The sequence below is a fragment of the Vipera ursinii genome (assembly GCF_947247035.1).
Source record: "Vipera ursinii genome assembly, chromosome: 6".
Classification (NCBI taxonomy): domain Eukaryota; kingdom Metazoa; phylum Chordata; class Lepidosauria; order Squamata; family Viperidae; genus Vipera; species Vipera ursinii.
In genome coordinates, this window is record NC_139515.1 from 18,984,381 (window position 1) to 18,997,547 (window position 13,167).

Genomic DNA, 13,167 nt, shown 5'->3' on the forward strand with positions numbered 1-13,167 from the left:
CCTATTTTTCTACTTGCATTTTTATGTGCTTTCAAACTGCTAGGTTGGCAGAAGCTGGGATGAGTAACAGGCACTCACTCTGCTATGCGGCACTCGGGATTTGACCCGCCAAACTGCCGACCATCTGATCGACAAGCTCAGCGTCCTAACCCACTGAGCCACCGTGTCCCCTTGACATCATGCCTATATCCTGTCTTTTCCTTCAGGAGTTCAAGGCAGCACAGACAGTATTCTTTGCTCCCTTTTTTCCCCTAGTAACCATCTTGGTGTTAGAAGGATGGGTTAAGGGAGAGCAACCAGCCGAAATTCACCCAGGGAGTTTCTTTTGCTGAGGACAGAGTTGAACTTGAACCCTCCTAATTCTAGTCCATTTTAATCACTGTGCTATATTCAACTTCAGATTATAAAATTGTCTGCAGTACTATGTGTAATTGGAGGAATTAAATGGTCAATGCTTATGTTCCAGGTTCGGTCAAATGAAACTTTACTCAATGATGATAGACCCATTTTAGGTTTTCTTGCTAATTCAAAGCGCTTTAACGTAGCAATTACCAGACCCAAGGCTTTGCTCATTGTTGTGGGAAATCCTCATCTGCTTGCCAAAGTAAGAATTTATTTATTATCTAATTCATGTTCATTTTAATTACATTAATATAATAATTTCATTGACATATTGGTAGCTGCCTGTCTCTATTTCTAATTTAAAGTTCCGGGGAAAAGGTATGTGCTAGTGATTCATCTGAATCTTTTTTAGCAATACGTTAATCCTTAAATGCAGAAAAGATAATTATCTGAAATATGGTGAACTCAGTCTTAATTTCAATAAATGAGAATACAGCAGAGAGCCAAATGAAGTCAACAGATGAATTTGTTTACTTGTAGTAATAATATATGCTATCATAAATGATCTTAAACATCTCACTTCTGAAGTTGTAGTTTTGCCTCGTCCTGGAAAAATTTATGTAGTCACTAAGTGTTGACATGGACCCAGATTGTTGGGGGCAATTAAGCTGACTTTGTAATAATGCCGCTTGGGGGTGTGTGTGAAAGCCCTAATAATACATAGAATGAAGGCTACTGCTAAGCTTGTAAGCCGCCCTGAGTCTTCGGAGAAGGGCGGGATATAAATGGAATTAAAATAAATAAAAATAAAAAATATGGCATATATAGATTATATGGCATACAATCAAAAGTAATGCCACTTTTAATAACAAAACTGTTCTTTCTCCCCAAAAAGCAACCATACTGTGCATTATTATTGCTAAATGTGGTACTATGTTAGTAGATTGTATTGCATTTAGTTGTTGCAACTGGAGATGGGCAGCATATAAATATAGTGATAATTTTGTTTGTGTAATTGAAACTTATTGACAAATTCAGCTGTCAGTTGCAGCAGTCTTCCATGCTATGATCCTCATTTGTCTGTTTATTGTTAATTCACACTAATATAATTTTAGTTAATATAGTATAGTTTTTATTTTGCTTCTTCTAATTTTTCATAATTAAGAGAACAGTGGTGCTATAAATTGGACAATCCAAATATTAAGCTTTTCATAGTGCTTTTATAGCCAAATATAATTTCTTGTTTATATAGTCCAAAAATGACAACACCTAGTAATAATTGTTGAGTTTCTGTTAAAGATCTTTTAATTCCAAATGGAGACTAGGATTTCATGGAAAAGCATAATAACTAGTTAAATAGAAGTGTAGTTGTGCTTTTTAAGACTTTTTGAATAACAAATTAATGCAGGCATTCTTTAGGATGTTCCTTTTCTAAGAATGTTGATTTTCATGGCAATACTGAATCCCTAGACTAAATTGCTAATTTCTTTTCTCTTCAATTTGCTTGTCTTAAGAGAAAGTGTACAGAAGCTGGGCCAGGTTGTTCCACTTTCACTATAGTAATAATGGCAATAACAAAGGACAACAAGAATTGAGAAGGAATAAATTGACCCAGGATATTTGGACAGCTCAGTTTTGACTTTCAAATGCTAGTTCAGATCTTGAAACACTACTTTCTAGTTATTGCAACCTTAATTAAGTAAAGTCTGCTGAACATCTTGAATAGTTGCCAAATCAAGTCTTTCAAAGAAAATAAGGAAACATGTAATTTGTCTCAATGAAATTATAAATGTTACAAAAGCCTATAAAAACTTTCAATGGGATTTAGTAATGTATATTATAAATTATAAGAAGTTAGACTATGCTTGCTTTAGCCCAGCTCCCACACTGCCATCTTAGGTATCCTAGCAACACAATGTTATATCGGCTGCATATAATGTCCTAAAGCTATTCTTATTTAGGCCTGCTAATATTAAATAATATAAACCAGAGACGTATCTATGGCTGATTTATAATATAATAGCTTGTACAGCTTTTATAATCTTTCCTTTGGCCAGGATCCCTGCTTTAGTGCTCTGTTGGAGTACAGTCTGATAAATGACGTTTACATTGGCTGTGACTTGCCTCAAGAATTTGAAAATCAGAAAAAGTGAGTGTATTTTCAACATTATTGATGAAGAAATAAGTGGAAATGGATGAATCATTAAATAACTTAAGGCCTTTATTCTATGTTCTCTAGAGATCTGTATTGGAGGCCATCAGAAAGAGTGAGTGAAGCTCTATTAGGGCAGGAAAGGTGGTCTACACACTCCCAAATCTTCTTGCATAAGTGAACTGAGATGCATAAGATTACAGATTTGTAGTGGTGTCATACATGTTTTTATAGGATTTTGTACTTTCTTGGGGTTTCTAGTTCACCTATGCACAATCCATTCAAAATTTTGTAGACCTTTCATAATTCTTGGTAAGGGTACATATGATGCAAGAGTAGTCTTACTTTATGCTGAGCCACCGTAATCTGTTTTGACCACAAGAAGCAATAATATATCCATTCTCACAGCTTTCAATTTTCCTAAAATATTCTTTCCTTCATGTCCTCTATTTTATTTTGATATATTTTAGTCTTTTTTTAATACCTTCATATCCAGTGCTTTTTTTGTTAAAAAAAAAAAAAAAGGTGCCGGAACTCACACATGTCATACAACCCGCCTTGCCTACCCTACAAGGTTCCATCCACAAAAGGTGCCGGAACTCCATTCTGAGCGTTCTGTGACAAAAAAAGCCCTGTTCATATCTAATGTTGACTCCTGGAAACTGCCTGAACTTCTCCCTGCAGTTTTCTTGGAAAGATATTGTAGTTAGCTTTCTCAGCACATAACTCAACTTTACATGACTTGAGATTCAGGGTCAGCTGTTCCTACGTCCTCCAGTTCTTGAGGATGATATTTAATGTTACTAACTAGAGGAAGGCAGGATTTTTTTTAAAAAAAATCTAATAAACTGATACTAAAATGCAAGTGTATGATTGAGGTTCTTGCATACAGTGTCTTCCTGCAGAAAGAGTGAAGACCATGTCATCCTCCACTTACCTATGCATCGCACCCTTGGATTCAGATATTACACAGTTCCCATCTTTCTATCTCACCAAATTTGTGGAGTCCTTTCATTGATAGTTAATTCTCATTGATGATGTAACTTTGTGCTTTCCCTGATGCAGGTCCTCATTACCATATGAGTATACTTTTCATCTCTTCACATCCTCATATCTTAAGGATTTGATTCATACTAGATTCATACTATATGTATAGCAGCACATCAAGAATTAGAACTATTAGAATAGTTGGAAGATATTCAGAGTCTTTGAAGGTTTCCTCTGCTATCCCATTGTCCAAATAGTTTCAGACAATGCTACAGTTATCTAGTAGATCAACATAGTTACATAAGATCCCATTTTTTTCCTTTCATACTGAATAAAGTATTGCTGTGTTCCATATATACTCTGGCAGTCCATCTGCTAGAAATAACTGCTCTGATCAGATAGTCTACTTGCACCGTTTACAAATAGAGACTTCATCAAATAATTATGATTTTCTTCATAATTGGTGGAAAACCCCAAAATCAATCTCTTTGCACTTCAGGACAACTGTCAATGCCTAGGTTCTTGTTCTGGGGTTAGAATACATCCTTAATATTAAAACGATAGTTTTGTTTCCTTTATTATTTTCTAGCAGTTCCCCTGTTAATTAGAGCTCTTTCAGCCACTTATGTGCATGTTTATAGATGGTCTTAAAGTTGCAGGAAAACAATTCCTTTCGAATGCATGATACTATCTAGACGTGATTATTAAATCAATTTAGGCTAGTAAAACAAATATTTCACATGATGCCTTTGGTTACAGGTACCATTTCCTGCATTCTGGATTAACTGTTTGATTATCTTGACCCGTACCAATCGGGTTTCAGGCCCGGATACAGCACGGAGACGGCATTGGTCATGCTGATGAATGATCTCTGGCAGGCTCGGGACAGGGTTTGTTCCTCTGTCCTAGTCCTATTAGATCTCTCAGCGGCTTTTGATACCATCGACCATGGTATCCTACTGCGACGTCTCAGGGGGTTGGGAGTGGGGGGCACTGTTCTACGGTGGTTATCCTCCTACCTCTTGGGCCGTTCGCAGTCGGTGTTGACTGGAGGGCAGAGGTCCGCCCCGAGGTCTCTCGTTTGTGGAGTTCCTCAGGGTCGGTCCTCTCTCCCCTCCTGTTCAATATCTATATGAAGCCGCTGGGTGAGATCATTCATGGTTTTGGGGTGGGGCATCATCAGTACGCCGATGATACCCAACTTTTTCCACCCCAAACCAGCTCAGTGATGCCCTCGATGTGATGTCCCGTTGCCTGGAGGCAGTTCGGGTTTGGATGGGGAGAAACAGGCTCCGACTCAATCCTGCCAAGACTGAGTGGCTGGGCGTACAGGCATCTCGAGTGAATCATCCTATTCCACCTTTAATGATGGGGGGTGAGGTGTTACCCCCCGTCGATAGGGCTCGCAACATGGGTGTCCTCCTGGATTCGCGGCTCAGTTTTGAAGATCATATAGGAGCCATGACCAGGGGAGCTTTTGCCCAGGTTCGCCTGGTGCGTCAGTTGCAGCCCTATCTGGACCGGGATGCCTTGCGCACAGTCACTCATGCGCTCGTGACCTCCCGGTTAGACTTCTGTAACACTCTCTACATGGGACTGCCCTTGAGAACCACTCGGAGGCTTCAACTGGTGCAGAATGCGGCCGCGCAAGTTGTGATGGGGGCTCCCCGATACTCCCATGTAACACCTCTGCTCCACGAGCTGCATTGGCTTCCGGTTGCCCTCCGGGTGAGATTCAAGGTGCTGGTGATGACCTATAAAGCCCTAAATGGCTTGGGTCTGGGATATCTGAGGGAACACCTGCTGCCGGCATCAATTTCCCTTCGTCCTGTGCGCTCCCACAGGGAGGGCCTTCTCAGGGTGCCGCCAGCAAAGGATTGCCGAAGGGCAACACCCAGGGGGAGGGCCTTCTCTGTGGGCGCACCTGCCCTTTGGAACCAGTTACCCGTAGAGTTCAGATTTTTGTTCGTTCCGCCGGGACCTGAAGACCTGGCTCTTTGAACTTTCCGGCCAGGACTGAGAACTTTTAATTTTTAACATATTGCAATTGGGTTTTTATTTAGAGTTAAGGGTTTTAGATTTTAATTAAGGATAATTTAATTTATTTTAATTTGTTATTAACTTTTGTATTGTTATATTGTTTTAATTGCCTTGTGAACCGCCCTGGGTCCTACGGGAAAAGGGCGGTATATAAGTTTAAATAATAAATAAATAATAAATAAATTAAAATAATATTTCTCTAATTCTTGTTTTATTTCTTACTTTGTTAATCTGCAGGTGCAGTTAAATAGAAAAAGTGCTGCAACGTCACTTTTCCAGACTATGACTTTTATTTCCTTAAAAAAATACAGAGATTTGTTTTCTTGGTTGTTGAAAAGAATATACTATAAAACAGTGTTTATTGAGTTATAGTTATGGTTTCATTGTTGCTGTATTTTTATTCTATAACAATAAATATGATTAAAGCATTTTGGAGGTATCTTCTTTTTTCTTGTAGTTAATAAGAATGTACAATAAAGTACTAGATTTTATCCTTCATGGCAAATCAGCCTTAGCTTGTTCTAAGATTCTTCAACTTCATATAAATATTGCTGGCAGATCTATATCTGAACAACAGTTTTCCCAGCTAGATAAGAGTGTATGGCCAACTTGGGCTGATCTCAGAATAAATGAAGCAGAGTTGGACTGCTTGACTCAATCAAGAAGAGAAACAATCTGGAATTAAGGAGAAACTTCCTGACAAGGAGAACAATTAAGCAGTGGAACAGCTTGCCATCAGAAGTTGTGGGTGCTTCATCACGAGGGTTTTAAGAAGAGACTGGGCAGTCACTTGTGTGAAATGGTATAAGGTCTCCTGCTTGAACAGGGGGTTGGACTAGAAGACCTACAAGGTCCCTTCCAGCTTTGGTTGGTTGGTTGGTTGGTTGGTTGGTTGGTTGGTTGGTTGGTTGATGCTTGAAGGGAAGAAAAGGAAATACACAGTGCTGTGGTCTAAAGGGGAATGTGTGAGGGAGGGAACGACTTGGAATAGGTTAGTGGCACACTACTCCCAAACTTCTAGTGAATTGTCAAAGGTCAGTTCAGTTTGGGATAGCCTTTATATTTAAAGAAACTATTCTCCACATTGTTCCTGTGTTACTTTGGTCAGAAAGTAGAATAGCAAGCAAGATGATGATGTTACCCATTCAGTCACATCTGACTCTGGCATTCTGTGGGCCAAGTCTCCACATCTTCTAATCCTGCACTACTTCTTTGATATATTTTTTTCTTCAGAAGAACTGAAAAAGCTTGGATGAGAAAAAAAAATTCAAAGAAAATCCAATTGCCTTTTGGAAAAGCACCATTGGGATATCCACCGATTCTCAAGCCACAAAAGCAGGCCTGTTCCGTTAAAGATGTTTCAAAATTTTCCCCATAGGACAACCAAAGGAAGCTCATCTTACTTGAATGTTTTCCCCAATATGGGGAATAGAAGGAAAGAGAGAACGGTAGATTCTCAGGAACATACACACCTTTTGTTTGGCTGGACTAAAAGCTGCCATGGCCAGTAACAGAGACTGAGTGAAATAGTATTTTGGGGTAAATTGGGAAGAAGGCCACTTTCTCTTTTCTGTTACTTTTCAGGGGGGGGGGTTTGTCATACAGTGCACAGAACGGTGTTCTGGCACCTTTTTTTGAACAGAAGAAGCGACTCCTTCTAAGTTGCCAGCGCGAGTACAGGTATGGCTGCAGAGCGATTTTGCAGACCCCCAGCAGCCTGATCTGGGCTCCAGAGGCCTGGAAAAGGCCTTTGCCGCCCGAATTTATGGCTGCAGAGCGATTTCACACACACCATGCCTGTTCCAGAGGCCTTTTCTAAGCCTCCGGAGCCCAGATCCATGGCCACAAAGCAATTTTGCGGCTTTTGCACAGCCCAATTCGGGCTCCTGAGGCCTGGAAAAGGCCTCCAGAGCCCGGATCCATGGCCACGGAGCAATCAGACCACAGGGGAGGCTGCAAAATCGTTCCACAGCCATAGATCTGGGCGTCAGAGGTCTTTTCCAGGCCTCCGGAGCCCGGATCGGGCCGCAGGGGGCTGTGGACGCATCCCCTGGCCTCAGATCGGAACGGCAGCAGGAACCGTGGAAAGGAGACAGACCTTTTCCAGGTGAGTGAGCTGCGCCTCGGAAGCTCGCTAAAGCGGTTTCTTCTCCCACTGGCTCCATAAAGGGATTTCGACGAGCCAGAGCTGTGTGTGACTTCCGGCACTTTTTTTTTTTTAGAAAAAAAGCATTGCATTTAATAATTAAAAAGAGATGCATAACAATCTTAAAATGTATGTGGCATTTGTTTCACAAACAAAATATTCTAGGGACTACTGCATCCTCTTAACACCTTTATTGCCACCACTGAATAAAAAAACTTCCTGTATTGACTTCTACATTGCAAGGTTATGGTATATATTATATAATGTGCATGAAAGGCTTGGTACTATTTTATTTTAGGAAATGCTTATTAAATACATTTAGGAGATTTCACCACATACGTAGCATCCGTTCTGTGGAATTTGATGTCTTTTCTCTATAACACAGGCTTTTTGCCTTTTTTACCACCTATTTCCAAAAACTCAAGTGAAATACTTTTCCTTAAATTATTTATGTCTCCCTTCTGTGGGCCTGCCTTTGTACAAGATGCATTCAGAGCACAGCCATGAAAGACCTCCAGCTGAAGAGATTTAGAATCTAAAAATAAACTCTTAACAAAGGGGGTTCCCACCGCATCCAACAGATGTCTACAGGAAACCCTCAGTAGGGTAGAAATGCAATAGCTCTTTCTATCCCAGGTTCCCTAGCAACGTATTCAGATCTGACAAGGGATATAGAGGCATTATGACCAGTAATCATTGCCTTACCTCCAGTGATTATTTTTTCTAAGCCCTGGGATGGATTTGCCACCACCATATAATATGCAATGCAGTCAAGCACACACAACAACTCTCTTAAGACAATAATTGTCCTCTTCTAAGATAATTCAAGGTAATTGAGTTTTAAGTGTCTGAAATAAGCAACCAAGTATAGAATACTCCAGCTTATTATGGGAAGAAGTGAATGGAATCAATAACTTTCCCTTCCTGGTTCTTCCAGAAAATTACGGAGGGAAGCAACCCCAAAATCAAGATTTAGATTTGCTCAGGCTAAACACTTTCCCAACGTTGATTGGCTACGTTAGTGAAGCCACACCCAGTGCTTCCTAGCTACTCGAGAAGACTACAGATGTGAGATCTTAGTGACCAGTCTCAAGTCAGGAAGCTGATGTTTGGCCATTTGAGACCCTTGGAACTTCATGGTGTCTCTTGGGGAGGAGAGTAGACCATTTCCTCATTCTCTGTAGGAACTGCAGTCAGACCTGTTTTTTTCATCAGTATAAATTAATAGACGAGGGGAGAGAGAAGGTTTGGAGGCCGATTTCTGTTTCCCCCCCCCATTGGCCATCTGTGGTGTGGACAATTATGTTGTTGCAAGAATGATTCCAAAGTGGCAACAAAATGCCCTGGGTGGAACCTATATATGAAGATCTACCACTACAAATTCTAGACTCTGGATTACATTCGGAATTATTCATGTAACACTCATATAAAGAGGTGCAGATTTTGTTCTTGGGTAAGTCTATTTATGTTACCTAAGCAATTCTTCCCCCCCCCCTAACAACTATATATGTGTCATTCAGTGACTCAGGAGATAACATATTGTCTGTTTATCATCACTTTAAAATGGTGCAGATGTTCTGCTATGGTTTTAGGGGAAAAGCAGCTAATGTACTTAAGACTATACTGTGTTTATTAAATTATCAAGGAATTTAAATTTTACAGGGGGAAAAAATCTATCATCACCAGTAACTCGCTTAATGTTGCTAGAAATATTGGAAAACTACAGGTTCAACAGAGAAATTAGAATTTTAAATTAGAATTGTAAAATTCTAATCTTACTCAAAATATAAATTGTAGATGTTGCTGCATTTTCCCTACAGATTTTCCTGTTACCATAAAGAATGGAAGGGTGAAAGTATGAATCCAGGGGAGTTTCCCAAATCCCAAATCTTTTGATAAAAGTAGGAAACAAAGATCCTCAATTCTGTTTTTGAAGTGAAAGATTTGTTTTTACTAAAGTCAAGCGGTTATAGCATTAGCAAAGCTGGTTCTGAATATTCCTGCACAAAACCTGTGGGTTTTTTTTCCTCTCCCCCGGCCCTCCCATCCCCACCTTGACCAGTCAATGATATTTGACTGAGGTTTTGGGAATGGCTTTAAGGTTTGGTGCCTCTTTGGTGGAGTTTCACCTTCTGTTCTCACGGCACTGCCTTTGGTCAGCTGGTCTGTTCCAGATTGACATTTCTGGTTCCTGCCATTCCCCCTCCTACCTTCATAATCTCTTCCCCCTCCCTGCATTTTATGACAGAATGCCAGCAAAGTATGCTAACGATGGCACAGCTCAGGAATGAGTGCTTTCCTGGTAGAAAATTTGGCTGTTTGAATGAACTTTTCTATTTTGCTCTTAGTCTTTTGTAGAACCTCATCAAGTTCTCATAGAACTTCATACAAGTATGAAGAATCCTAATCTAGTGAATATACATAAAAGATATAATGCCTAAAATATGATAGATACTTGTGTATCATTATTTTGGGATACAACACCAAGTGACATATGATAGTATTCTATAATTAAAAATATCCTAGTCATAATGGATAACAAAAGCAATTATCTGAAACCACAACCATCTCCAAAATGCCTGAGATGATGGACCAAATGAGGCTCCTACATAAGGATTTATCTTAATATATCACACTGTGGAATGTAATTTATGGCCTTTCAGAATAATTAAAAATTTCAATTTGAAGAATGTGTGGATCCAACGATTGTGTAAAATGTAAAGAATTATGTTCAACTCTATAAAGTCTCAATATGTGTGACCACCTAGCCTATCTCAGTTAACTTCCAAAAAATGAATGAGCTTTAGAACTTTCCCAATTACATGGGAAATCCCAAGGCTGCAGCTATTATACTGAGAAAACATTTCAGAACACGTTTGTCACCAAGAAAACTAGATAGATAAATCCATACAGTACAGCAACATGAGTTGGGTTTTTATCAGTACAAGAGGTTCATCCCACATGCATGTGTTCTAAACACAAATGATTGCACAAAACAATTTATTCTGAAGGAGATGAAATTACCTTAATGGAAATACAAATGCACGATATGTGATACAACTGTAGTACCACTAAAAAATGCTTTCAGTCATCCAATTTGTAATGTGTGAGTTTCACAAATTAGTTCCACTCTTTGACTTCTTAAACTAGCTGCACAACTTTTCGCTGCAATAACTATAAATTAAAATATTTTCTTTAACTGTTGTTTTATATCCATGTATAAAATTTTTGGCCCATTCAACTTAGTAACATTTGGGTTTCCTGACACCACCTGTGTATTTCAGATCCTGCCACATAATTTCTATGGGGTTTAATGACTCAGCTGCTCAAAATCCCTATAGCTGTCCTTCATCCACTCTCTCACTGTCCCAGATTTTCTGCTTTAAGACTGATTCTGACTGAAGGTAGGTGTAGCCCCAGAGCTGCAGAAGTGGCTTCCAACCTTCCTGAACTGATAGGCACCAATGGATTTTTAACTGAGATATTCAGAAATGTTTCTGGTACAAACAGAGATGTCCACTGGAACCCAATCAATAAAGTCAAGAAGGCAGTCACAATTAGGCCAGCAAAGACCCATCTTAAGAATATATGTACAGGTAGTGCTCACAACATTCATTCAGCAACCGTTCAAATTTACAATGGTAATGAACAAAGGGACTTATGACCCATGCCCAAAGTTACAGCCATTGCAGCTCCCCCACAGTCATGTGGTCAAAACACAGGCGCTTGGCAGCCCACCCGCACTTATCATCTCTCAGTGCTGCAATTCCTCCCACCCGCCTATCTCCCATCTGTCCTTTTGGTCCCTGCTGCTCGTGCTCCACCACCCCAGCTGACTTTTACCACTGCGTTTTTGCTTCCACTGTTGATGAGGCAATGAGGCATGTCTCTGCTGGGCTATATGGAGCTGGATTTGCATTGTGAAAAAATGACAAAAACAGCTTAGAGCTGGAGTGTGCCAACACACACCTTTGTGCCATGCTCTTGGGCTGTATGGGGCTGGCTTTGCATTGGGAAAAGTGGGGGGGACACAAAGCAGCCCATCCCTGAGCTGGAGTGGAGAAAAAGATTTTGTTTTGTTCTGTTCTATTTGCTGCTTTGTGCTTTTTCTTCCCTTTTTCATGACACAAAGCCAACTCCCTACAGCCCAGAAGCCAGACCAGGCACACCTCAGCAGCAGAAGCAAGAGGAAGATGGTAGTGGTGGCCAGCTGGGGGCGGTGGAGCACAAGGCAGCAGGGGTCTCAGAGTGCTGGGTGGCAAAGGGGACCGGGACTGGGCTTGGCTGACTTCAACTTCCCAGGGCACAGCAAGCAGCTCAGAGCTGCATGGTTCTGGGGCTGCTTGCAAGTTACGGTACAGGATGGCCAAAATGGCAGAGTTGAGGGGTAAGACAAGTGAGGGGGGGAGTTGGAGGCAGTTCCTTACTTTACTGAGGCTTGGGGTAGGTAGGAGGACCAAGCCTAGGATGGCTTGCATTGGAGTGGGTACTCTGCTAACAACCACTTAATAATGGTAATGGGGATTTCTGGGAATGTGGTCACTAAACAGTGCAATCATGTGATATCCATATTTCTTAGAGACTGACATTCCAGTCTCAATTATGGTCATACGCTGAGGCCTATCTTAAGTTTTTTTAATGCACATACACCAATCACAGTCAATCATGGCTTCCATGACGGAAGTTCATGGCTTCTATGACGGCCATGGACCTGACCCAAGTAATTCAGGGCCCGACTCATGGGGCAGGTCACACTCTCGACCTGATTTTTCTATCTGGGCAATGGTTGATTTGGGAGGGGGCTTGCCAACTATTGTCCCCCTGTCGTGGTCCGATCATTATCTCCTGCGGCTGGTCTTCCGCTATGTCACCCCCCGCCACCGGGCTGTGGAACCGAACAGGTGGTTCCGTCCCAGGCGCCTAATGGACCCAGAACGGTTCCAGATGGTGCTTGGGTCCTTACCTATCTCCCTCACTCACAGCCCGGTCGATGCCTTGGTGGATGCCTGGGAAAGGGCGGCCACCGAGGCACTCGACCATGTTGTACCTTTAAGACCCCTGACCCAGCACAGATCCCGTTGGGCCCCATGGTTTTCTGTGGAGCTCCGGGAGATGAAGCGTCGGAGACGGGGTCTAGAGAGCGGTTGGAGGGCCACCTGGTCTGAATCTGACCGATTGCGGCTAAGAGCCTTCACAAGGTCTTACCTCGCTGCAATGAGGACAGCGAAGTCTAATTACTTCGCTGCCCTCATCGCGTCCGCAGATAATCGCCCAGCCGCCCTGTTTAGGGTGACTCGCTCTCTCCTTGATCGGGAGACGAGGGAGGAACCCTTACAGGGGCGGGCTGAGGAGTTTAGTCATCATCTGGTGGACAAAATCGCTCATATCCAGACCGGTTTGGACTCTGACTGGGCAGAGTCTGACATGGAGGAATTGAGAGGTCTTGAGCATGTTATCTGGACTGAGTTCGACCCCGTTTCCCCCGATGACGTGGACAGGA

The 13,167-nt window shown here is 41.5% G+C and overlaps 1 protein-coding gene across 1 annotated transcript in view; it reads left to right on the forward strand.

Moving 5' to 3' along the window:
• MOV10L1 (Mov10 like RNA helicase 1) overlaps positions 1-2,495 on the forward strand; it is a gene marked incomplete at both ends in the record, with an annotated part of 50,673 nt that extends 48,178 nt beyond the window's left edge. The window contains 2 exons of the mRNA XM_083366630.1: positions 467-604; positions 2,400-2,495. Of these exons, the coding sequence (XP_083222756.1) occupies positions 467-604; positions 2,400-2,495 (234 nt within the window). The remainder of the gene's footprint in view (positions 1-466; positions 605-2,399) is intronic.
• Between the last annotated feature and the right edge of the window lie 10,672 nt (positions 2,496-13,167).